This window comes from Babjeviella inositovora (assembly GCF_001661335.1).
Source record: "Babjeviella inositovora NRRL Y-12698 unplaced genomic scaffold BABINscaffold_3, whole genome shotgun sequence".
NCBI lineage: Eukaryota > Fungi > Ascomycota > Pichiomycetes > Serinales > Babjeviella > Babjeviella inositovora.
The window spans coordinates 827,364-853,395 of NW_017566840.1; the positions used below are offsets into that span (position 1 = coordinate 827,364).

The following is a 26,032-nucleotide window of genomic DNA, read 5'->3' on the forward strand; positions in this document are numbered from 1 at the left end:
CAGCCCATTGGTGAGTAAACTCTGGCTCAGGGGTTACAACTTTGAGTCATGCCAAGGTTTGCTCTTTAGCAGCGTATAATCTACCTAAAATTTCCTCACTCGTATAAAATTGCTACACCACGGTGATTGGAATGTACAACGATGCCGTGACGTTATTGGCAAAGTTCACATCAAGTTTGATTCCATACAACCGGTTGATAAAGCAGTTGTGGTAGCTGGGGATGATATCTGTTTTCAACTCGGCAAACTCCCCGGTCGAGCCTAGCTCTAGACACAATTCCACATCGCTTTTGGTATCATTTCCTGCGCCCCAGAGGGAGCCAGCATGTCCTTTCACAGCAAACACAGACTTGTAGTAGCGGCGCTGGGTGACAGACATCGAATGGATAGCACTGCGAGCCTTGGCCACCTCTGCGGAAAAGGCCTCATTACCCAATTCCAGGGCTCGCTCGGCGATGCTCTTAAGAGTGGCCTTGGCATTGGCCATGGTCTTTCCGCCGTTGTTCAAGAACAAGTCCACCGAAAAGTGAATGGGAATCGCATACCGTGACTCCACCGTCAACGCCACGAAAGAGGCTGTGAAGCTTTTGAACTTAGGGGGCTTAGACTTGGTCTGTGGGAAGAACTCGATTTGGAGCACGAGCGGGATGGAAACGTTGACACCGTCTCTTAGAGCCAGGAGGGGGACGATTTGGGGATGCAATCGCGTCTGTAGCCTCAATTCACCCAAACAGTTGGAGGTCAGAAAGAGGGTGGATCCAAAGACTTTGTTGCTGGACTGGTACTTGACATAGATCTCGGGCGGGGGGTTAGAATCGCGAACCGAGCTCCGGTTGATTGCGCTGGAGTACATGACCTTGATGGAAGAGACGGTGGGCGAGAGAATTGGTCTGGCTGCGGCAATGTTCTCTCTGGTTGCTAGATTCCGTATGCGAGAGTCTTCCACCGTCTCCAAGGTTCGTGTCGTCTGGCGCAAGTACTGCGGCATGTCAGGGAGCTCCGGCTCTATCGCCGCCACGGACCTGGGATGAAACCTCACCTCTTTTTTCTTGTAGCCTTTAACTACAAAGTCGTCATTTCTTAGGGTGGATCCACACACAAGGAACGCTTCTATGGCGTATTTGACTCCCAGACCGGTGCCACGGTCCTTGATTGTGGGCGGAAGGGAGCAGTGTTGCAGTTCTCCGTGCTCGCAAAACGTGTCGAGGAGCTTTGTGGGTATCTTAAAGACAAAGTATTTGCGGTACTTGACCCGGGGAAGGAGGTCGTACGAATATGGCAAGGCGATTTCCACCCCGTCATAGTCCCTGGCCGTTAAAACAGCAAACTGGGCGTCCACTTCAGGGTAAGAAGATGCAAAGAGGTCTATTGTGTGCAAAATCGTCTTTGATGTCGAGTTGTTCCGGCTAGAAAGGTTGATGTTGCCGGAAAACGTCACTGCAAACACGGCATACGGGAGGGGCTCGGTGTACGTGCTCTGGATATTGATGTACCCACACACGTAATCGCCGTTGGTGTAGAGCTTGTCCGCAGCCGTGGGAACTAACGGCTGGGTGAGGTTCCCTGAATCAGGCTTTGTGGTGGTGACGATCTCGATAATGATCTTTTTGGACACGGCCTTGGGCAACTGGTGGAAATTGTGGATCTTTTCATCGTTGGAGTAGCCGTGTTTGAAGTAGGGAGGGGTGGTATCAAGGATCCGACACTCGGGAGGACTATCTTCATGGAGGTAATCAGGAGGAGAGTCTGGGGATGGTTCGGGTTTCGCCATTGCCAGCACCAGCATTGCTAGGTGAAGTGCGGGGGTTATGTGCTAGGGTTATGCGCTAGGGTCTGATGAAAAGGGAACTACACAGTTATGTGTCAACCCCAGAGTTTTGTATAGCTCACACTTTGCTAAAGACTATTTCCAATTTGTGCACAACTATGAGTAATTTGTAAGACTCATGCGAAATTTCAGCCGCGGCATCAATCGGATGGATTCCGGGCCTGAGGTGCGCCGAGTCATAAAAACGGCCGGATAAAATAAAGTCTGGCTCGTACTCAGGATTGGAGAACCAGATTTGCAATCTACTGTGCTATACCAGCAACATTTGAGAGCAGAATGTAGTTGTTGTTAAAAGTAAGAGCTATACTTTTTTCAGATACTTCAGCTAGTGTTTGGAATTTACTCTGGTAGATTGGCTAATATCCGATATTTATAATAAAATTTTAATTATCGAAACTGGGAAATTATATATTGCACTAAATATGTATGCATGTATGACTAACAAAATTTAATAATATATATTATGGAATATCCACTCGTGGACGAAAAACTTGCCAGTACATCTATTTCATTAATAATATACACATAATTCCCATTCTCACATTGTCAGCTCATCCGCAAGATCAAACTTCTCATCGATCGGACCCAAGGCCAACTTCTTGACGTAAAAAATGCGGTTTGCCACGTCGTCGTGCAACTGTAACTTCTCCTTCTCATACACATTATTACAATCAATAACGTCCCCGATCAACGGATCGTTATCCAAATCATCGAGCGATTGGGCGGCGCGCCTGTCGTTCCCAACCTGGCCAAACTGGTACAACACCGAGGCCGGGGGCCAACCGTGCTTCTCCAACATCTTCTGGGTATCAAGCACCACTTTTCTGATTGTAAAACCTGGGTCTTCACCGTATGGCTCGCCGTCGGTAAGTACCATGACAAGCAACGGCTTTGTGAAGGTTCCAGCGAGGAGCTTGTCGTATACAAAAGGCTGCAACACATTCTTGTGGAGCTTGGTCGCAAGGGGCGTGACGCCGTAGTACGCCACGTGCGGAGAGTTGAGGATTGTCGCAAGAAGCTCAGGCGAGGAAATCCGCCGGTCAATGTCAATGCCCATATCCTCGAGAATGGCCCCGGCAATGTTCTCGTGGTTGTTCATGAACCGTAACGAGAGGCCACTCTCATTGATTGCAACAATCTGCATAAACGTCTCCATAATCGACTTATACTCTTTCTGGCGCTTTGGCTCCGACATCGATCCGGAGTTGTCAATGTACACTACACAGTCGAAGAAGACCAATTGCGCGAGCTCGTGGAGGTCGAGCGACACTGGGATGCGCAACTGGCGGCGGATGGCGTTGAGGTTTTCAATAATGTTGGTTTGCTGGAGCGTTGCCAAGATCTCTTCCTTGTGCTTGTAAAAGTTTTTGTACTTTGGCGACGGGAAGATTTCGTCGTCCGCGCGGAGAAGATCCGTTTTGGAGTATTTCTTCTTCAGAAAGAGCTTCAGAAGACTGGACTTGTTCTTGTATTCCTTCCAGTACTGAGGGTTCTGTAATCGGTTGAGCGACTTGATAATCAGCGGGAGGAATACAGAGTAGTTTCCCGGCTGGTAGATACTCGCAATGGTCGACTGGCGGCGCACCGCGGGGCTGGATCCAGGCGGCGGGCCTGATGGGCGCGTGAACGTCCTGGGGGTGGAGGACTTTTCAGAGACCGCACTGTATACTGGCGGGGCTTGGTTGTTCATTGTAGGGTTATAGTTAGAAAAAAAGAGAAGTGGAGATGAGAGGAGGTGTAAGTTTTTGAAGGCGGAGTTTGGGGACTAGGTATTTTTTTTTCTGCAGGAGAAGTTCCGGGGACTGAGGGATGACTCTGCATTTGGGTGAACGTCATCGGGAGTTTCAGCGCGTAGGAATTTCCGTTACGGGGCATAATTGGGGTTACCGTATTAGCCTCGCGAAGCTGTCTATGGTGCCATGCATGCTGCTGGCTGAATCAGCATTGAGGTAAAGGGGCAGTGCCATGTATGATGTGCGCAAAACTTGAAGCCAAGTGGTTTATACAGTGTACTGATATCGTCCTGATGTAATAATTAAATTTGTCCTTAGGTGGAGATTCTTGCCAGGAACAAATGGTTACTTGCATTTTCGACCAATGCATACAAGTTTTCACCTCCACCTAGTGTCCCCGATAAGCAATAGCTTGACAGGGATTATGTAGCTTCTTTGACTCAATTATGGGTTTTAACAATGCTGCGGCTATATGAACCACATACTGGTGAAAAAAATACCAACAGGCTGTTGTCCATCATTGCACTTTAGGCAGCATAGCCCTGCTACATCCAATCGGGTTTAAAGCTTGGCACCGAGCCCGAGCAAAGCCCATTATTCTACGAAAAACAAAGCTAGACATGGGCCATAGATACTGGATATATAGCAATGTATAAATTAAAAATCTATTGACATGGCATTTAGACCGCCTACCGGGTTTTAATTGTAGGCAGATCTGCCCCATCCAAACACCCTATGTCGTCATAATGCGCGAATGATCTGCAGTTCACGCCCCTTAAATTTTTCGTCACCAAATATTTAAGCCATCTACATGGCTCAACCTTTCACAACTGCCAACAATTTTATCATGTCAGAATTCAATCGCCCACAAGGCCCTCCACCGGGTGCTGTGCCACCTCCAGCCTACGCTCCAGATGCCGAAGGCTCCTCCACTTCGACTGCGCAGTACCAGAGACCAGCAGTCCCACCGCCGGGCCACCCAACCTCCAACCCATTCACGCCAGCGTCTGCGGAACAGGAAAAGCAAGCCTTGAAGGAGAAGTACAAGCAGGAACAGTCTCAGCCCCAGCTGTTTGACGCCCCTCCGCAGACTTCCCAATACACCGACCACGATTACGAAACCCTCTTGCCCTCAATCATCAAGTCACTTAACCGGTTGCAAAACCCAGAGTTGTGGCTGGAGTATCTCAAATCCACACGGAAAAAGTCATCTTTCAAGAAGATGTTCGGGGGCTCCAAGTCCTCCTACACCGACCAGGACTTTGCGCAAATTGCCTCGACGCTCATCCCGTCGCGCAAGACCCATAACTTCTACACGTCGCGTGATCAGCTTATCCGGATTCTTAGGGAAAACAATGCGTTGGCAAAGCTCCATCAGATCAAGCAGAACTTGCAGATTCCACCGGCCTTCCCAATGGACGAGCTTGCGCAGCTTTTGTTTTTCGACATAGTGTTGTTTGTTGACAACTCTGGCTCCATGGCGAATGTCAAGAGACAGACGGAGTTCAAGACATTGATGCTAGACATCATGAAGACCATTAGTATCAAAAATGAGGGGTTCGCCTTGCGCTTCATGAACAAAAACGACCAGCTCCAGCAGGGGGTCTACCAGGACACGGGGATCTCTTTCGACAACATCCAATCGGAAGATACCGTCAGAGCGATCTTGAACAGCCCGCATGTGGGCTACTTTGGGGTTACGCCACTTGCGACCAAGCTCTACGAGAATGTCATCAAGCCGTTTGTGCTGCAGAGGGTGCCGGCCAAGAGACTTGCCAAACCCGTTTTGGTGGTGGTGCTCACCGACGGGATGCCCTATGGAGAGCAGCCTCCGTTTACCGACAAAGACGGCATTGCCAAGATTGTCAAGCAGACCAGACAGGAGTTGGTCAAGGGCGGCTACGCCCCAGGATCTGTGTTGTACCAGTTTGCCCAGGTCGGTGACGACAGACAGGCTGCGGACTACTTAAACGACTTGGACGACGATAAGGACATTGGCGATTTGATCGATGTCACGAACGTGTTTGAGAAGGAAAAGGTGCAGTTGAACAATGATGTCGCCGACAGGGTGTTTTACTTGAAGAAGTTGATCTTAGGGCCAATTGACGAGCTGTTTGACAAGGCTGATGAGCAGAAGAAATAGGGGCGCCATTTATGGCTATGTATTATTATAATTGACGAGCTATTTGACAAAGCTGATGTACAGGAGAAGTAGGGATGCCATTCACGGTTATATTATTATTGACTCGAAATATGTAGTTAGAAACTGGGCGTTTTCTGACCGATATGTAGGCATGACAACCCACGCATAGACCTTTGATCCATGAAATTAACCCGTTGGTACACAATGTTTTGGTACAATACCAATGCTTGGATCTGCAGTTATGGGATTTGAAAAAGTTAAACCATTAAACGTTTACTCGGTAGTGATAAACTCCTAGGCTTCCGCTCGGGATTCTTCGGTCGACCAACAGCTTCGAATATACCAGTCTTTAATTGAACGCTAGATATGTACAATTAGCCACTAACCTGGTTATCTGTGGAACCCGGTGCATCCGATCGTCTGAAGTATCACTAGAGCCGGCGCACCTGTAGGACTCTACACGTACCAATCGGGGTTGAGACGCAGGTATGGATCCCAGAGACTAGGCTTGTAAATGTGGCATCATACTGAGAACCTTAGATGTCATTGAAAGGCATCAATTCTGAGGAATTAGCGCAGTTGTACTGCGGGGGCCTGCCTCGTAAGAAAATTAGTCGCATGCGGGGCCTCCAATGGATACAGGCCTCAGTTACCTCGGAACTACGAGCACCTTAGTCATGTACTAGAGCCAAGTAAATATTTTAGTCAGTCAGGGGACCATCAAAGGTTCATACCACTAAGCCTTCGCGAAATGACTTATATCATTCACGGTTTTGCTTCGAGGACTTCAGCGCTGCTGCTATGCTGAATGGCCTCCAAGGCCTACCTGCTAAAATAAAGTCTCCATGTTAGTGTTGCGCATGTTTAGACTGTAATTAAGACATGCGCAATATTCTAGAAGCCTGCATGTATACGGCCTATGCGAGCGAAAAGCCTCTACCATCTAAGCACACACGTAGTGTTACCTGTGCTTAGGCTGATGCAACAAGATTTCACAAGTTTCACCAGAATCTCTAATAATTCATCTCAATCGTCTTTTCAGTCCCTGTTACACTGTTTTGCAGAACGCCAGATCTCGGAATTCGCTTGGTCCCGGAGTTTGCCTGCACGCATATACGGGCTTCTGTACGTCAGTTTGCGATGCCCGCCCTCATTCTCCCTGGTGTCACGTGCGCATGCATGGAAGTGCCGGTAAGCAATTATCAAGTTGCCCGGAATCACAGCGATAACGGCCAGCGGCCCAGATATCACGAGACGTATGAGCTTTTATCATTGACAGCTTTCTCAATCCCCACCAGTCCACTTATATCTCGGCGTGATAGACCTCTGTTTACCAGTTCATAGCCTTGCTTTTCACCACCGTTTCGTTTCTTGTTGAACCTACTTGCCACCGTTTCTGCTGAAAATTGCTCTCTAAACTAATTGTATTACGGAGATTCCAATACCATTACTTCCAGTCTTCAATCATTGCTTCCTATCTTCAATCACAATCCAACGGGAACTACGTTACTGCTGCACCTCTGTAAATTGCCACTTTATCGGTGCCAGTACCATTGACTTGCCATCGACTTTCCATCAACTTGCCATTGACTTTCCATCAACTTGCCACTGAAATATTTTTCATTTATCAAAATCAGCCTCCCAACCATGCTCAAACATCTCTTTACGCTCTTGTGTCTCTGGATATGCCTGTTGTTCTTCCTCCCCCGCCTCATCACGCTCTGTGTGCCGAAGCTCCGCGTCGCACGGTTCCGACTCTTTGCCATTGAACGCATCACGTACAAGGGCCTCATATCTGTGGGCCGGATTAGCTTCTCCTTTGTGACCCGCACCGTCGTTATTGAAGACCTCCAGGTGCTCAAGAAGCTCAAGGCCAAAGCCAAAGCCAAAGCACCTTCAAAGCCGAAGCCACCATCCAGCCTCGAATTCCGGGTCCCAAAACAGCTCGCGCCGTTGTTGCGCCTCCTCAGACTTGCCTTCACGATCGAGTTCACAGACATCCGCATATACGAGGAGCGGGTGCCATTCACCGGCGTCCACACCACGGAGGACGTTGCCGGCGAACTCAAGATCCAGCAGCTTCTCCATGTGGGCCACCTCTCTCTTGCGAGTAGCATGAGCGGTACGTCCCTCTCTGCCGTGGTCACGCTAAAGAACGTGCTGGTCAAGGTTGTCCAGCTCACCAACGACGACGACCTCATCTCCTTCAAGCTCGAGGCAAAGCTCACCCATTCGCAGGGAGTGAGCAAACTCGCCAGCGTCAAACTCTTTAAGCACGCCCCACACCCGATTGTGATCAACTGTGTCACCTCTGTCCGGGCCTTGATCGATATTCTCGCCTTGGACTTGACCCTGTTGGGCTTCACGGACACGCAGGCGTCCCAGTTCATCGAGTGCAAGAAGGGCTACACGTCCACCATTCACAACCTCCAATTTGAGATGACCAACGCGGCGGCTGTGGAGTGGCAGCTCGATGTAGAGCAGATACTAGTGGCAACGGTGCAGCTGGAACAGGTGCACCCGATGTTGGCAATTCCGTGGGTCAAGGTCCGCAAGACTGATATTATCTCCGTGGAGGTGGCCGACGTTGACCTCGCGTTCTCGGTGACCGCTGTCTTTTTGGTGTACCTTGTTACCAACATCTTCCTTCGGCACTATGCGTCGCTGGAGACGCCGGAACCGAAGGCCCCAAAGACTGGCCCACCCGCCCAGTTTCAGCTCTCCGTTCCATCCATCCTCATCAACGCGCGTATCCCCAACGAAGAAAAGGTGTTGTTTGAGATTGACAACCTCAAGGTGTCCCAGTCTGCGTCTGCTCCCCTCACCACTTCGGTCGCCAACATCCGCCTCTTTGTGTGCGATTTCAATGCCACCATACCCTCCGATGTATGGTGCCGGGCGGTCACCATCAGCGATTTTGCCTTCTCTGACTTCCAGATCACCTCGTCGTTCATCCGGATCTACATCCCCAAGGACTTTTTGGTGTACAAGATTATTGACAACCTCGTGACATTGTTCAAGGTGGTACGCCAGATCAACTACAACTTCAAGCAACTTCGCCGTTCGGCCCTCACCACGCCGCCAACAATCATCAACCCGCACAAGGAGGACGCCAAAATGGTGCCGCGTCGTTTGTCTATCAAGGCATCTAAGTTTCTCTTCACTCTCACGGACGACGCATTTGAGAGTGAGTTGGGCTTGGTGTTCCAGCTCGGGCGTGTCGAACAGATCAAGCGCTTGTCCAAGATGGACATGTTTGAGCGTACTAGCAGGCGTATCGTGGAGGAGGACTACAAGCAGTGGGTGAGGGAGCAGAAGATCAAGTTGAGCGCGGACTCCCCCGTCAAAGTAGAGGGCAAGGAGAACTTGTGCCGCTTGTTCAAGGAGTGCGGGACCCAGACCAACTGTTCCATCTTTAAAAAGCGGGAGGAGAAAAAGAAGAACGGCTCTAAGCGGACAGAGAGCTCCAGGTCCAACTTTAACCCCGTCGACTCCAAGACCTCTGGTTCGACTGACCACCCAGATTGGTACCCCGAGGTGGACTACTCCCAGGACCCGGAGTATCTTCTTCACCGTGCAGACCTCGAGGAGGAGATTGCCGACGCCCGTGACCGCCTTTTGGCAAACTTCTCCAGGTCGTGGACCACGAGCTTCAAAGCGACCAAGGGCCATAGACTAAAGTTCATGGACAACCTCAAAGAGCTTTACGGGGGGGCCGAGGCCTTCAGCGACGTGCTCCTCTCAAAGTACCGCGTGCTACGCGCTGCCCACCACAGCAGCTTGTTTGCGGCCTCGCTCCTCGACCTCGAGGTCATTGTCGACCGCCCCAGCTTCGATAACGTGTACGACTTTATGTACATGCATGGTCAGCACCAGCCAAAGATGGATATGTGCACGTTGATCCCGATGCACCTCGAGGTGATATCCTCGCACGTGCTCATAGTGCTCCGCGACTATCCGCTCCCGATGCTCCACTTCCCGCAGAGCCACAGCTCGGCGCCAGCCTTCCACTTGCACGGGGACTTGGTGGTGGGCGAGACGGTGCCTCTCTACCATTCAATGCGCTATATCTGGGTGCCTTTCCTTTCGATGTTTAAGGACTGCCATACCAACACGTTCTTCTCGCTTCTCACGCCCAGAACACTCTCGCCGGTCAAGTTCTACCACAGCCTAGTGGTGGATATTGCGTCTGAGAAGTCATCCATCTTCAGCTGGAGCAGGGCGACCCACTCGGCGCTCCAGTTTATGACGCAGCAGATGGACAACTTCACGAAACCACCGGTGGATCCGTCCGTAAAGATAGGGTTCTGGGACAAGGTGCGGTTGTTGATGCACGGGAGCTTTGTTATGAACGTAAAGAACGACTTGAACTTGTACGTGAAGGGCTCGATGAACCCGTACGACATGATCGGGAACGGTGCGGGCATGGTGTTCACGTGGCGCGACAACGTGCGCTTGGCCATCAACGATGACCACAGCAAGGACTTTATGGTGGTGAAGAGCGACTCGTTTGTGTTTGCGGTGCCGGACCTCTCGGCTGCGCAACAGAACTACTGGGGTCTGGGTCGCAAGAAACAGGTCAAACGTCTTGTAGACTACGATTTTGTGAAGCACGACCATCCGTACGCAAAGATTATCATGAGGTTCACGTCGCAGCGCCAGGTTCGGTGGAAGCTCGGTTTCTTATTCCAGCAGGACCAGCCGGGGAGTGGAACGGAAAGCGAAGAAAGGGCCGGGTACAGTCCCCGCACGACACAGCTCACGCCCCACTGGGACGTGAATCTCTGGAACCCAATCTATCTCGATGACCCTCAGTCTCACGACTCGTTCGCAGGCTTCCGATCCAAGTACTTCCACATGTACGTGTCCATCATCTCCGAGACAGAATCCTCCACGTGTGGATACACGAACAATTTGTACCTCTCACCCAATGTGGGTGAACTGTTCCGCGAGTGGTGGCGGACATTGTTCCACGCGACAAATCTTCCCGTGCGCAGCGGAAACTTGTACAACCGGCGGGAGTTGGACAACCGCCCGGGCGACAAGTTCGGGCAGCGGCTCTTCAGCATTGAATACCAGCTCCGTCTCCAGCCGTTGATGATCTCAAGCATGAACCGCAACAAGAACTTCGAGACGCTCGCGAAGGACACGTTTGTGTCAATCACGGGTTCGAAGGCAAAGTTGGACCGGTTTTCCCTCGATCTCCATCACGTCAAGGAGGTGTTGAAGCGCCTGGTGGACACGCCCGACTTTTGGAAGTTGAAGATATCCCAGGGCGAATTGGACTGCGAGAACATTGACATCCGCCTTCTCAATGCAGTTTTCAATGAGCGGGCTGCCGCTGGCTATCTCGCACTGATGTTGAGTCTGACCGACTCTCATTCCACCAGCGAGTCGTTTTCGAGTTCCGGCTCTGTATGCGAGGCCACGTGGATGGATCCGCTCGATTTCATCGAGATCGATATCCAGGAGTTGACCCACACCCCTAAGGTGACACTCGTACCACTTTTATACTCACCGCGCCTCTCGTACATGCGTAACTGCAAGCCGAAATACGAGGTACCGTTCCCCTTCGGCCAAAAGCCCCTCCACGACTGTCTCTTTGATCAAAGCCACCCCGAGGATATCCAGGAGGCAATCGCGCACCGCCGCGCGAAGGTGCTCAGCGAACAGATCCACAGCTTGGAGCGCGTGATTCACGAGCTTGGGGCCGACCAGGTGAAACGTGATCAGTTGAAGCAGTTGAAGCACAGCTTGCACTTGGTCCACTGTGTCATCGATGACTTGGTTGTTCTCAAGGAGGTTGACTTGGAGTCGCTCAGTGGTGACGACTTGTCCGACGCAGAGCCTCTCTCCCGCAACCTTTCCAGACGGTCCAGTGCACGCTCGCTCTCGATTATCCCCAGCCGCGAGCTCTACGACGAGATCAAGGAGACCGGGCGAGTCACGTCAGAGAACGAGTTCCACAACCGTTTCATCCTCCACGACCCGCAGTTGAAGTGGTCGAACAAGACAAGAGACATTATGGCGGACTACGGTCTGCGGATCAGCGACCGCCGCGCACTCCAGTACTTCATGAGTCGCAACGCTGTGAAATACGTCGAAGACTTGATTACCCTGCAGTTGAAGACCCCAGTGACAGACAAGCCCCCAAAAGAAAATGACTTTGACTTTGCGCAGTTTATAGACACAGACCTCGTGCAGGAGTATGCACGGAACTTGACGGCTGTGGACTCGGATGACCACGAAGTGGACATGAATTACTACGTGCAGTTGATCAGTCCTCAGATCCAGTTGGTGAGCGACAAAAGACCCAACTCGTGCATGTTGATCACGTCGCGTGACCTTGAGATGAAGATCGTTGCGGTGAATGACAGCACCGTAGAGGGTCTCACTGACATCGATGAGTTATCCAGATTGTCTGAAACGCGGTACGGGGTGCTTCTCCGCGACGCCCACTTCTATGTGATCGAAGAGATGGACGTTATAGCCGAGCCATACTTGTTCTACAACAACAATTACGGAAACGAGGTATGGTCGCCGTGGTTGCCGATGGAGTTCTGTTATGATAGCTCGCCTCTTTCGCATCGCATGATTGTGGAGAAATCTTCGCTCGGGTTGTTGCTCCGCAAATCGAACCCGCTCTACGTCAATGCGAGCTCCCAGTGCAAGATGTACAAGGTCCATCTTCCGAAGCTCACGCTCACTTGCGACAACCACCAGTACAACATCGTGTACGATATCGTGTTAGACTTGCTCATGTTTTCGTCGCATGACACCTCCAACAACCTCCAGAAGTTGGAAAAGTTCTTGGACCTCTCGGAGTACGAATCCTTCGCAGGTATGGACCGCAAGATCCGGGAGTTGCAATTCGGTATCCGCACGTTGAACAAGTTGAAGCGCAACTTACGACTCCAACAGGACTCCGGGCTTGTGACGGCACAGGATATCACGGACTTTGACGTGGAGATTTACAAGCTCGTGCTCGAGCTTCTCCTCCTCATGCGCATGGTGCAAAAGACGGCGCTTTTAGTGACTAAGGGCCATCAGGAAACAACGCAGTTTGTGGTCAACGTGGACGAGTTTATCTGGCATATGGTGGGCGATGACAAGGTTCCGTTGGTGGACTTTGCCTTTGCCAAGGCACTTTTCCAGAGTACGCTCCATCCTGGCGGCCTTGGCCATAACAACTTTGTTGTGAAGGTGTTACAGGGGTTCAACTTAAAGAACGGCTCGCGTTTCCCCGAGTTGCTCTCCCCCTTGGTGACCGATTCAGGGGCGAGCAAGGACCCGGCGCCGTTAATTAATGTCAAGTGGACGGAGTTCGCCTCGGTGGGTGGGATCAAGACGCTCCACGACGCGGTATTTGATGTCCGGCCGTTAAAGATTGAGGTGGACTATAACGACATCAAGCCTATCATGGCGTATCTCTTCCACAGTCTGAGCGATAAGAGCGCCAAGCCCGACGGTTCTACTAGTCCCCGTTCATCCGCCTCCAGTTTCACATTCTCCGATGATGAGTCAGATCTGGACGTTAGTGCTCAGAAGAGCTCCGATACGGGCCGTCTGGGACCGCTTCTGAACTTCATGAAGAAGCACGGAATCAAAGAAGCGCCGAAGAAGGAGGACCGTGACGAAGTTTCCGAGATGCTCCTTCGCTCGTCGACCTACAAGCGCATTGACCGGTTCAAGATCCGCGGGTTCATGTTGCTGATCAGCTTCAAGGGTGATAAGAAGCTCAAGATTATTGATGTCCAGAACTTGGTTTTGCGCGTGCCGGATATGCAGTACGAGGCGAAGATTTGGTCGTCTAAGGAACTTCTTAGTGCGTTGAAGAAAGATGCGATTAAGGTGGTGCTCAGCCACACGGGAACGATCCTTGGAAACAAGTTGACCCACCACAAGAAGAAGCACGCAACATCCCGGCCGTTGCCACAGCTCACATCCTACGCTGCTTTCACCTCCGCCCACGATCTTGCTAACGAGCAACCGCATGCAGAGCCTAAGAATGTACTGCATGAGCATCTCCATGGGCACAAACACCTCCACAAACACCAAGAGAAGTCCAGCTTGGAGAATATCGCCTATTCGAGCACGCCGTTTGAAAATCCTGTCGATAGCTACGGGTTGGCCGTGATTGATGAGACGGATCTGGATGTGGCGGAGTTCAAGGCTCAGAAGGTGTAGGTTGAGTGTATTTTAGATTTTGTTATGAGATTTTTGTATTTTATTTTTGTATTTTATTTTTTTTCGGTGAATTTGTATTTTACGTTTTAATCTCCGTATGGTTAGATTACATGTATTTATGGCTTTTTATTCTGGTTTTCGCTATGGCATATAGAATAGCAAAGTAGAGACAGAAAAAGTAGAAAATCAGACAAACATTTATATTCATCTCTTGGCATATGTCCATGTCTCTGTGAACTGTTCTCTTGACCCAGCACGTGCCCCACTCCTAGTGTCCTGTGCGCTGGTCGTGCCCAGTCCATGCCTTATCCCGTATTTATCGCTGTCACTTTCTGCCACCCATCATCTTCTTTCCGTTCCTCCACCCACCATGTCATTTTTCGAAGCAATCCGCTCGAAGGCGGCTCAGTTATCTCTTTTTGACAAGCCCAACACCACCGTACTCTCCAAAGATGAGGTCTTTCAGAAAGAATTCTCCCTCCCGGCGCTGGAGACGATTGTGGATGAGATCTCCGCTGAGGTGTGTGTGATTCCACCCGCCAGCAAGGACACCCAGGGCAACAACCAGTTTTACCAGGGGAAATTGTACCTCACTCCGAAGTTTCTCGTCTTCAGAGACGTGTATGACCGCAAAATGTGCCTGTTTGCGCTTCATTTATCGACGGTGAAGAAGCTCGAGCGCGTACCGACCCGATCGTATGTGTTTGCGTTGTCAGTAAAGACGTACTCGGGGTTTAGCTTTGTGATTCAGTTTATTGGGATCCGATCGCACTCTGAGCAATTTTCACATGCGTTGAAGGTGAAGTTGAAGGAGAATTTGGTGAATATCAAGCAGCTCCGGCCGTTTGTCGAGACGCTCTATTCGGAGTATTTGGTAGCAAAAAGTCTTGCGGCGAGCACTGGAGCACCGGCAACAGGGACTCGCCCCGGCCATACACCTGGGGTTTTGCCCGGCCTTGCGAACGTCGTCCACCCTCCGGGTGGCCTAGGGCTAGAGTTTAAATACCCCGGTGACGCCAAGGCCCTCCGCGACAAATCCAAAATGCGCTTCTGGTTTGGCTACTTCCGCGCCAACGGGCGCCACCTCGCACTCACGCGCGTGCCTTTATTCTACAAGCTCGTTCGCGTGGGCGTGCCCAATCGTCTCCGGGGCGAGATCTGGGAGTTGTGCTGCGGCTCGATGTATGTGCGCTTCAAGAACCCAGGGGTTTACCAAGGCCTTTTAAACAAATACAAGGACCAGGAGTCGCTAGCGATTGAGGAAATCGAAAAGGACTTGAACCGATCCCTCCCGGAATACCCGGCGTACCAGAGCCCCGAGGGTATCAACCGCCTCAGACGTGTGCTCACCGCCTACTCCTGGCGAAATCCGGATATTGGCTACTGCCAGGCGATGAACATTCTCGTGGCAGCGCTTTTGATCTACATGTCCGAGGAACAGGCCTTCTGGTGCCTTAACATCATCTGCGAGAAGCAAGTGCCTGGGTACTACTCCAAGACGATGTACGGCACGTTATTAGACCAGAAGGTGTTTGAGTCGTTGGTTGAGAAGACGATGCCGATGCTCGCGGAGCACATTTCGCGCTATGACATCCAGCTCTCGGTGGTTTCCCTTCCGTGGTTCCTTTCGCTCTATCTCAGTTCCATGCCACTTGTCTACGCCTTTCGGATTGTAGACGTTTTCATGCTCCAGGGACCTCGAACGCTCTTCCAAGTGGCCCTTGCAGTTTTGCGCATCAACGGGGAACAGTTGCTTGAAAGTGACGACGATGGCGCGTTTATTCTGATCCTCAAGGAGTATTTTTTGACGTTGGATCAGTCGGCCCATCCAAACTCGCCGAATGAAAAGTACCGCTCGGTGACCAAGTTCCAGGAGTTGCTCGTGGTGGCGTTCAAGGAGTTTGCCAACATCTCCGATGAGATGATTTCACAGCAGCGTGACAGGCACCGCGACAAGGTATTTGAAGGCGTGGAGAACTTTGTGAAACGGACACAGATCCGCAACTTGCCCAAGACAAAGAACCTTGCCCAGGCGCAGTTGTCGAACATTTACTCCCGGTTCTACGGTGTCCAGAGCCACGCGGTGGACATTGGCGACGATGGAGGGTCGCTTATGGATTATTACGCATTTACCGAGCTTATGGCGGGGATCGCCCCGTGGGGGAGCGTTGACCACTCGCTTCCGCTCAATCGCAAGGACTTTATGCACCGGTTGTTCAGCACCTGGGACTGCGAGAACAGGGGTGGTCTCAGCTTGGCCGATGTTGCTGTCGGTTTGAACCGCCTTGTGGAACCGGATCTCATGGCCAACCTCTCCAACTTCTTTGCAATGTACGAAAAGGATGGAAAGGTGGACAGAGACGGGATGTTGCAGATGTCGGAGGACTTGCTCTTTGTGACAGCGCCGTGGCGAGACGGGTTGGTGTTGGATAGGATTACGCAAAAGGCGATTGAATCCGCGATGGCCGATAAGATTGTGGAGTTGAAGAAGAGCAGTGTGGGGGAGTTTGTGATGCCGAGCCAGGTCGATGTTGACCGCCAGAAGATTGAACAGGCACAAACCGAGAGGTATTTGTCAGCAGCCAGTGGATTTATTCAGCGGGCATTTGAATATGCGCAGCCGGAGATCGTTGAGGCGGCGGGCGAGGCGGATTTGATCGACCTAGGCGAGGTCACGGACAATACGAATGCTCTTGACAAGAAAAACTTTTCGGATGAAGCGTTAGTACGTCTCCGTGCCAACGCTGCGTTAGATCCCGACCATCCCGTTTCCCTCAATCTCCCCACCTTTCGCATGGTTATCCTTGCGGACGAAACCTACGAACTCCTCTTTTCCGAATCCTTTGCACACTCCATCGACATTGACACACCCATCAGCTCCAGCGACAAATCCAACCGCAATCTCCGCGACATGTTTGACGGGTTGCTCGCGGACGGGAAGCGCGTGGCAAATGAGGTCCGCCGCCGCATGGATGACGCCTCCAAGGCCGAAACCTCCGACACAAAGGAGAGTAGACCACGCTCGCAGACCAATGAGGATGACGAGGACTATGCGTTCGGGCCAAACGACAACGATAAGGATTTGTTGAACGGGGCCGAGGTAGAGGGGTTGAATGACGTTCCGTTGGACGGCCGGGGTCAATCTATTAGCGAACTCAAACATGATATGAACCTCACCGAAAGGATTGACTCGAAGAATGCAGATCTTATTGAGTTTGAATTATGATTGGGGGTGTAACTCGAGTTTTTCATGCGAAAAAGGTTTTTTTTTTACCAGAGCCGATCAAGGTTTTAGACTCTTCGACAAGATTGATTTGTATGATGGGGTTGATCTGTCTGCCAAGATTTGCTGTTTGGAGTGCATCTATTGCCAACATCCTAGTTTCAGCAAATGGCTATTTACATAGTTTTCAGTTTAGATGTCCTCGGTGTTAATCGCTTCCATTACGTTACAGGCTATGCTATACAATTATTGTAACAGATTATCGTTTTATTTACGAACTTTTAGTAGAAGGGCTACCCTGACTGTGTTAGATCTCAGTGGTCAGCCTCATTTCACTTCGGTCTGAGCAGCCTCTCTTTCCATTGCGATAGTGTAATTCAGATTTTTACCAGTTCAGATCGTGCTCCACGTTGATATCGTTGTTTTATATCCAGCCTCCCTTGGTATGAATTATCCGTCCCTTTTATTCGACTTATTGCAGCATGGATGTATAAAATAGGAAGCACTCTATGCTAAGTTTCCATGAAAAAGGTCATAGAACCCCAATTATATAATCCAGATAGAGATAGCGACATAGAATACTTTCTATTAGTTACAAATCTCAAATCTACACATCCAGTTTTACAGTTTTATCCATTGGAGTAACCAACGAATCGATTAATACTGGGTTATACAGACTACTCAATAGCCTATACTAGTAGGGATACCCGTCCCATTGGACTCAAACGAAATAGGGTTCCCGATACGCAAAGCGACGGTTAAATCTCGGTTAAATCTCGGTTAAACTTTCAAACCAGACAACAGGAGGATGACACCCCTACACCGCCTTCCCTTTGTACTCAAACACCCGCTTATCAAGCCTGATCACCATGACCGTGATGTTATCCGTTGTGAGCTTGTTCATGGCGTGGTTGACCAACTTTCGAGCCGCCGCATCGGGATCTTCCACGTTATTGATGAGCTCCACGGCTTGTTGGTCAGTGCACACGTCCCAAAGACCATCACAGGCAATAATCACAAAGCTATCGTCCTTTGTGATTTCTGTGGCGGTTGCAAAAGGATTTCCGACAACCAAGTCCTTCATATAGGAATCGCCCAAGGAACGGGTGACCGCGAGCATCCCGTTGACTCGCGATTTGATCATGATTCCGCCAGCATTGGAGATTCGCGCCGCTTCGTTGATATCGCTGCCCTTGTGGTCATAGGACAAGCGATAGGCTTTGCCCCAGCGGCACAACACTACCCGCGAGTCCCCCACGTTGGCTGTGTACAAGACCCGGCGGTGGTTTGCTGTGGGAACAAAGTCGAACGGGGCGTCCGCCAGAGCCGGACTTTCGGCTTCCAGCTCTGTCAATTCCCATCTGAGTACCGCCACCGCAGCGGTACAGCCGCTATTTCCGGGCTGCTCCTTCAAGGCCTCATCTGCCTTGGTAAATGTGTTGTTTAGCGTCACGCGGAGGTCCTGGGTCTCGTTTTGCGCCATTTCCTCTTCAAGAATCGCGTGCAAGTTGTTTCCGCACCACTTTGCCGTCAGTTTCCCCGCATGGCCGTCAAACACCGCAAAGTACCCCCAATCAAGCCGTTCGGCAAAATTGGCCACGTACGTGTGCACATCCTCCATCGTGGGGCGGTATTTGGAGTTTTTGTTCTCCGCGACGCCTACTCCAAAGGAGAGGCGGAAACACGGGTCTGTAGAGGGTTCTGTCATGTGAAAGTATGGAAGCAGTTGGAAAAATATTTGAGAGAAGAGGAGAGATTGCGTTTTGATGTCAATGTTATGCACCGTTTCGATCTGTCCGACGCGATTGTCAAGCTAAACGCAGGATATGTGCACATGACTACGTCTCGGGCCGTAGAGCCATATGGACTTGCATGAATAGATGATTGGTACCCCAGATACGAGCTTAGTTGTGAAGAATTCTAATTGTCAAACAGAATTTTGTTTCGCTACTTGTTTCTTCCCTATTTTTTCAGTGGTTTCGTATAGTAAGGACGTATTCATGCCGAGGAGGCTGTGTAAGAGCAATGGTTACAAAGTGAAACACAACGACAGCAGCATATGACGTCAGAAGTGCCAGGGTGAACAGGTTAACAATAGAGCCACACAAGGAATGGCATGGTATCAAACGTGTTTCGGATAAACGGAGATGGAGCAGCCTCGAACGTGTTAATTTTTGCAGCTTGGAAGAAGGGTAAATGGGGTGGGAACTAGCGCCAGGGTGAGTTGTCGCTATAATCTATGGTACAAGGATTATGGCGCTGCTCATTTAACGATTTGTTATAAGGTTCAGCTGATAGGTATAATTCGAATAATACGGCCATTCCAAGTGAGAAAGTAGCCTGGTAAAATTGTCAGCCCTGAAATTATCTCCGATTGCCTTGCTAGGATATAACGGGCATAACTTAAGACAGACTTTGCTCCAATATAGGCGTGCAAGCATCCCTTTCAGCATTCTAAAAGGGTCATTCCTGCTGGTCTCACTTTCAGCCACCACTATTTGAGACGTCCTGGGCAATTCCAACCAGTGGTTATATGTAGACCTAAGGGAAGGTGGACGTTTTGTGCCAGCCTTTGTAAGACAAGCTAACATCGGAAAGTGCATAGCTTAACATCGGTCAGCATAATACATCTGCCAATTCTCTCATATTGCCTTTTGACACCTCATTACTGTTATCGTTATGATGCCATTTCTGGTTCGATTCCGTCGTACATTTTATTGGCTAGCAACCCCCAGTCAGACCTTTTTCGTTCCTACAGTTTACCTTCGACTTTACAACCGTTTTCGTATTAACACTTACTCTACAAGTACCCCCTCGGGGTTTTCTTCGATCTTACAGCCCTTCCTGTATTAACATTTACTCTACAAGTACAACCCCTCGAGGTTCTCCTCAATCTTGTTCTTAAGCACCCTCTCCTTGGCGCCCTTGAAATCCTCGGCGGTCACCTGCATTCTTCTTTCTCTCAAAGCAAGCAACCCAGCTTCAGTGCAGATCGCCTTGATGTCAGCACCAGACAAGTCATCCTTGGACGACACCACCTCTTCCAAGTTGACGTCTGGGGCCAAACTCATCTTGCTGGTGTGGATGCTCAAAATCTTTCTCTTGGTCGTGAGGTCTGGGCTCTCAAACAAGATTTTTCTGTCGATTCTGCCCGGTCTGATCAATGCCGGGTCCAAGGACTCGATCTTGTTGGTCGCCATGATGACCTTGACGTCACCACGGTCATCGAACCCGTCCAACTGGTTCAACAACTCCAACATGGTGCGCTGGATCTCTCTTTCACCACCAGACGTGGACTCATATCTCTTTGTCCCAATCGCGTCGATCTCATCGATGAAGATGATTGACGGAGCATGCTCTGCAGCCGTTTGGAAGATTTGTCTGCACAACCGTGGCCCGTCACCCAAGTACTTCTGGATCAATTCCGACCCGACAATACGCAAAAATGTGGCAGAGGTCTGGTTCGCCACGGCCTTGGCGAGCAACGTCTTACCGGTACCCGGAGCACCGTATAAAATCACACCCTTAGGCGGTTTGATCCCCATCTCTTCGTACAACTCTGGGTGCGTGAGGGGCAACTCGACCGCCTCCTTGATTTCCTGGATCTGCGATTCCAAACCACCAATGTCGGCGTAGGACGTGTTTGGCGACTTGTCTAGCTTCATCACAGAGACCATTGGGTCGGCGTCGTCGGGCAAGACCCCCACAATAGACACTGTCTTGTGGTGCAACAACACCGAGCAGCCCGGCTCCAACAAGCCCTTGTCTACGAAGGAAAGGATGGACACATAGTACTCAGGACCGGACGACGATGACACAATCGCGTGATCGTCGTCGATAATCTCCTCCAAGGTCCCAATCGACATAGGCAGCCCGCGGATTTCGTCCACTTTGTCTCCTTCCTCCGCCTGCTTGGCCTCGGTCGGCTGGAATGCTTCCTGGTTCATCACAAATTCCTCCTCCAACAACAAGTGATCCTTGATGCGCTCCATCTTCAAGAGCTTCAACTTGCAGCGCGTATTCGGGTAGATGTTCGGGAGTTTTGCCGCCATATCAGGACCCTTTCTTTTCTTCTTGCCAAACTTCGACTGCACCGGCGGCTCGTACTTTGGCTTTTCTTTTTTCTAAAGGGTTAGTATACAGAATGGAGAAATGATAAATGGGAAGAATGTGAAAGATGGGGCGTAGAGAACGGGAAAACAAGAGGAAACGGAGAACCGCAAGAGAAGTAAGGAAAGATAACCTAAGCATAGGGAAACTAACAAGATGGATGCAAACCTGGAATCAACAACTGGCTATGGCATCGATTGTCTCCGTGTCATACTACTCAAAGTTTCCGTCCCCTTCTGTTGAGCACCAAAATCTCTGTATATCTATCATATCCATTTCATTGCAAAAGTGCCCCTTCATTGATAATACATACCTTGTCGTTTTTCTTGTCACCGGCGTTGCCACCCGGCATTCCTGAAGGACCTTGACCCTGAGCGCTGTTAGTAGTGTGCCAAATCGTCTTCAAAAAGTACATACCATGATTGATTATAGTAGTTGGTGTGTAGTAATGCAATTGCAATAAGGAATGGCAATTTATGTGAATCGCAGCTCCTTGGGTTGATATACGGTTGGCGTTGAGTTTTGGCCACCCGCCGGTTGGGAGCGCGCACGACCCTCAGGCATGCAACTGAAGGCGAAAAAGGAGAGGTTTACGATGGTGCCACCACAATATAATATGGGGCTGTTGATTGCATGAGAGTAGCTGATATCAACTGAAATATTGGAATTTATAAACTATCATCTCCATAATAGGAACCGGATAGTATTTTATAACCTTGACGGCTTCTAGATCTTGTGGGTTCTATATATTGTATCTTCCCCGAATCCCAAAAACACCTATATCCTGATATCTGGTTTTATTCTTTAAGCCATACTTATGTCCCTCTCGCTATATCAGGTTATTGGATCAAACAGATGCCTACACCATACAAGGTGTGAGACGGTAATATATTGTAGGCCAACCTCCTGTGATCATAAATTATTAGCTCCTTTGAAGCAGGCTATAATTTCTGCCTGTAGGAATTATAACCTAGTCCCGTGCCTTGGCACTCCACTATTGTTAAAATATGGATCTCATTAAGCAACGTTCACTCATCCACTCGTGGATTAATGTCTAAACGTCCCTGATTCATATTTATTCTAGCACAATACAAAAGTTGTTGCGCTTGCCACCGCTATGGATCTCCTTTTTGGAAAACTTTTTACGGAAACGGGTTTCGCCGTTCCATTCGAACAACCAGTACGCCACCTTGGTGGCCTCGTGGTACTCCTTGACCGAGAAACCCAAGCTACCCAAGATTTCCTTAAACGTCTCCTGGTTGCAGTACCGCGAGTTCGCCACACAAGGCAACGGAAGCACCATAAACAATGCTGAAAGCAGTCCCTCCATTGGAGGTAACAAGAACTTGGTGAACCGCTTCAACATCTCGCCCCTATCTTTCGGACTGGGCACAAAGTTCAACACAAGCGAGCACGAAATAAGATTGACCTTCTCTTTGTCTGACTTCGGCAACGGTCTTTTCATAAAGTCCTGTTCGAGAATTCCCGGCTCCTGAGAGCGCAAGTCAATCCTCACAACATTAGAAAAGAAGTTACATGTTGAAATAACGTTCTGGGATGAAAGGCACCCGATCTCAAGCGCTGTGGGTTTGACAGGTTGCTGCTTCTTGCCAATCCACTCCATCAACTTCTTTGAGGAGTCGCCGCCACGTTTGCCATTCTGACCCTGTGTAGAAGCGGTTTGGTAGGCCCCAATACCCCCCTTTTTTGCGATTTCGGCATCGATGTTTCCTAACAACACCACCAAGGCACGCGCGTCAAGTTTATTGTCGACAATCATTACTTCGTCCGTGGGTTGGTAAAGCTCTATGCTGCGAGCATACACCTTTGTGAGAGAACGATCAACGTTGGGAGATGTCTTTAAGCACTTCAAGTAATTTTCTTCAGTCACGCTCTCCCCGAATTGTTCAGAAAGTTTTTTGAAAATACTGGTGCGGTGCTTCTGGAGCACATGGAAGCCTCTGATAAGCGCTCTGGCTTTCTGCGGTTTGATGCCTCGTGGTGCCCTATCGGCGCCAGTGATGGATTTACATCTCTTTGGAGTTATCCTTCGCTTGGCAGGCATTTTAGATGTGGATTATGGGACAAAGTGGTAAAGTATTGGAATTCACTCAAGGTTACCGTTAGTAAACATGCGGAGTGAAAAAAAATGTCTTTCAGCCGCACCACCTGGCATGCAGGCGTGGAGACAGTTTCGGTGTTAGTGTTGAAGTAGCGAGAGCATGTCTGATACAAACGTAGAATTAGATTTATCTCAGAGTTGATATGAGTATATATGTGAATTACAGGGGTAAATTAGGGACATTTGCAATTAATTGGTCATGTTATGCCTCGGTTTTCGGAATTAAACGAACTTTCAAACTCAGAATGTATCCGGGTATATCTTACAATGGTATTATCTAACTGGTTAAACGACTAGACTTGATATATAGTTCCATCTGTATTGGTATTTAAGTCGTTTATACAATGTTCAAAGTTTATATGCGAGGCTCATATGACTCTTGCGTTTTACGTACAGTATTATAAGATCGATAAAAGTTCGTTGAGAATCTATTTGACATCCTTGTCTAACAAAATGCTTAAATTCGCATTGATCAGGCTGTTTCCGAAAACTTCGTACAGGAACATTTGTCGTATGATTAAGGTGATTCCCAGTGATCGCCCTATAACTTGTTGCTTATCAAAAAGCACCTGAAATCTCAGGCATAATCCTAAATACCCTCTTTCTTCATTTCCGTGACAACGTTTACCTCTTCCTTCGCCTCCTCCTTCACCTCCTCCACCTCCTCCTTCACCTCTTCCCTTGACTCAGACCCCTCCTTTGCTTCAGCCCCCTCCTTTGCCTTAGCCTCCTCTTTTGTTTCATTTGCCTCGGCCTCCTCTTCTGTTTCCTTTGTTTCTCCCTTCCCTTTCTTTTCCTCACCCTCCTCCTTTGCCTCCTTTGCCTCTCCCTTTATTTTTTCCTTCACCTCCTCCTTTATTTTTTCCTTCGCCTCTATCTCCACTTCATCCTCATCTGTCGACTGCACATCGTCGCTCACAAAGCTTTGAAGCGGCGCCTCAGACTCCCAGATCAGCTGCAAGTGCCTCAGACGGACAATGAGCTCGGCGGCGCCGGGAATCGTCAGCGCAAACGGCTCGGGAAGCACAACCTCGCCCGTTGCCGGTAAAAACGCATCGGCAATGTTCAGCACAAGCAAGTTGGCGAAGCTGAGCGAAAGGTTCTCGATATTCAGAAGTTTCCACTTGTGGTAGCGCCGCAAGACCGTCAGGCAGTGGTACAAGAACAAGTTGCGCTTCCATTCGTTGTCGCGCGCGAAAAAGTGGTTGCGGTAGATGGCCACCTCCGCCAGCTGCTCACGCGCCGTATAGTGGTGCAAGACAGCTGGCTTGATCACAAAGAGCCAGAAAAGCACCGCATTCTTTGCCTTTTCAGGAACCACCCCCACGCAGTTACTGCCCACGGGACCGGTAATCACGAGAGTATCGGCCACATAGTGCTGCGACGTGGCATACTCCCAGTTCATGGTGTCAAGCTCTTTAGCCGACGGCGCAAAGAAGCCCCCAAACGACATAAGGAGAAAGATGCGCGTGGCTAGAATATTATGTATCTCGACCGCAAACAGCTCAGAGCCCTCGCGGATGCTGTTGATTCCAGTTAGGTCCGCATTCGCCGAAAGCAAGTCGTACTTGTCTTTGTTGATGCGCGCCGCGTTATCCTGATAGTACGACATGGACTCTGGCGCAAACATCCGCTCGTAGTCGGGCATGTACTTATGGTTGTACAACTTTGGAAACGAAATCTCAAGAATCACATTGACGTCTCTGAGAAGCTGGTTGTACGTGCGTCGGACCAATTCCGCGGGGAAAGACGTGTTCGGGAACGAGCGCCAGGAAAACATGAGGGATGCTTTGTCAAACGCCGAACGCGACTCCTTGTAGATGGGGCGGAAGGTTTCGGTAGCCGAGCTCTTGAACTTGGCCTCCTTGGACACGTCAGGTACGTATTCTTCTTCGGCATTGCGCTTCGCACGTGCGGCGCGCGCAGAGATTGGTTCGGCCGGGGATGTCGGAGTTTCTGAGTTGAAGCGTCTGGAGGGTTTTCTCTCGCGCTTGGACCGCGTTTCGTCGTCACTGAGCTCCTCCAAGACCATCATCATCGTGCGCTTTGGAGCAGGGACAGGAGCAGGGGCAGGAGTCGGGGCGGGAGCAGTCCCGGCATCCTGTACAAAAATAGAAATAGGATTGCTAGAGAATGTATACAACGTCTGAAAAGCAAAACTCTTTGGTGCTTCATCAAACGCCTTCCAAAACTCGGCGTCTTTGGAAAAACTCTCGCGCGTAGCTGCATCGATAGCACCCTTGTTTACCGCAAGCAAAGGCAACGGATACTTAAGCTCAGCGTTAAACGCCGCAGGATCAACCTGCAACGGAAAAAACACACCAGTCTGCCCAGAAAGGGTCACCCACTCGTTCTCTAGGTCCTCAATCGATGTGTCATGCGCAAAAAGCGACAACCCCAAACGGAGTACAAGCCCCAAGTCATGTCTGCTGTAGCGGATGGAAAACGACTTGTTACCCAAGCAGTGGACGACAATCAAGCCGGATTGAAGGTGCACGTACATCCCGAATCGCTCCAACACGTCAGTTGTATGGAGGCCGTAGCTTTCTCTCTCTGCCGGTGTAAGTGGCGGCGCAATCACAACCTTGTTAAATTTCCACGGGCTTCCTTGGGTCATTATATATGCAAATGGGTGGAGGAAATTGGAAGGTGTGCAAGGGATATGGCTCATAGACGAAGACGAGCT

At 50.0% G+C, this 26,032-nt stretch overlaps 9 protein-coding genes across 9 annotated transcripts; 3 read left to right on the forward strand and 6 right to left on the reverse strand.

Moving 5' to 3' along the window:
• Positions 1-112: 112 nt before the first annotated feature.
• Positions 113-1,786, reverse strand: BABINDRAFT_165940 (uncharacterized protein; the record flags this gene model as incomplete). Its single annotated transcript, XM_019130381.1, has 1 exon — positions 113-1,786. One exon carries the CDS (start codon positions 1,784-1,786, stop codon positions 113-115), a length of 1,674 nt encoding a protein of 557 aa, XP_018986575.1.
• Positions 1,787-2,227: 441 nt separating this feature from the next.
• On the reverse strand, positions 2,228-3,607 carry BABINDRAFT_160625 (uncharacterized protein). Its single transcript, XM_019128344.1, has one exon. The coding sequence runs from the start codon at positions 3,516-3,518 to the stop codon at positions 2,367-2,369; it is 1,152 nt and encodes a 383-aa protein (XP_018986576.1). The 5' UTR covers positions 3,519-3,607; the 3' UTR covers positions 2,228-2,366.
• Positions 3,608-4,350: 743 nt separating this feature from the next.
• Positions 4,351-5,830, forward strand: BABINDRAFT_160626 (vWA domain-containing protein). The gene has a single exon (XM_019128345.1). The coding sequence runs from the start codon at positions 4,373-4,375 to the stop codon at positions 5,702-5,704; it is 1,332 nt and encodes a 443-aa protein (XP_018986577.1). The 5' UTR covers positions 4,351-4,372; the 3' UTR covers positions 5,705-5,830.
• Positions 5,831-6,957: 1,127 nt separating this feature from the next.
• Positions 6,958-14,012, forward strand: BABINDRAFT_160627 (uncharacterized protein). The gene has a single exon (XM_019128346.1). It carries the CDS (start codon positions 7,352-7,354, stop codon positions 13,889-13,891), a length of 6,540 nt encoding a protein of 2,179 aa, XP_018986578.1. The 5' UTR covers positions 6,958-7,351; the 3' UTR covers positions 13,892-14,012.
• A 242-nt stretch (positions 14,013-14,254) lies between these two features.
• Positions 14,255-17,371, forward strand: GYP2 (Gyp2p). The gene has a single exon (XM_019128347.1). It carries the CDS (start codon positions 14,262-14,264, stop codon positions 17,115-17,117), a length of 2,856 nt encoding a protein of 951 aa, XP_018986579.1. The 5' UTR covers positions 14,255-14,261; the 3' UTR covers positions 17,118-17,371.
• Positions 17,372-17,748: 377 nt separating this feature from the next.
• PTC1 (type 2C protein phosphatase) lies at positions 17,749-19,017 on the reverse strand. The gene has a single exon (XM_019128348.1). The coding sequence runs from the start codon at positions 18,820-18,822 to the stop codon at positions 17,932-17,934; it is 891 nt and encodes a 296-aa protein (XP_018986580.1). The 5' UTR covers positions 18,823-19,017; the 3' UTR covers positions 17,749-17,931.
• Positions 19,018-19,888: 871 nt separating this feature from the next.
• Positions 19,889-21,668, reverse strand: RPT2 (proteasome regulatory particle base subunit). The gene is made up of 3 exons (XM_019132126.1): positions 21,642-21,668; positions 21,538-21,594; positions 19,889-21,238 (listed from the first exon to the last, which is right to left on the reverse strand). The coding sequence occupies exons 1-3, from the start codon at positions 21,642-21,644 to the stop codon at positions 19,976-19,978; spliced, it is 1,323 nt and encodes a 440-aa protein (XP_018986581.1). The 5' UTR covers positions 21,645-21,668; the 3' UTR covers positions 19,889-19,975.
• Positions 21,669-21,946: 278 nt separating this feature from the next.
• BABINDRAFT_47110 (25S rRNA (adenine2142-N1)-methyltransferase) lies at positions 21,947-23,316 on the reverse strand. Its single transcript, XM_019132127.1, has one exon. The coding sequence runs from the start codon at positions 23,287-23,289 to the stop codon at positions 22,300-22,302; it is 990 nt and encodes a 329-aa protein (XP_018986582.1). The 5' UTR covers positions 23,290-23,316; the 3' UTR covers positions 21,947-22,299.
• Positions 23,317-23,706: 390 nt separating this feature from the next.
• On the reverse strand, positions 23,707-26,006 carry BABINDRAFT_160631 (uncharacterized protein). Its single transcript, XM_019128349.1, has one exon. The coding sequence runs from the start codon at positions 25,961-25,963 to the stop codon at positions 23,936-23,938; it is 2,028 nt and encodes a 675-aa protein (XP_018986583.1). The 5' UTR covers positions 25,964-26,006; the 3' UTR covers positions 23,707-23,935.
• Positions 26,007-26,032: the final 26 nt, after the last annotated feature.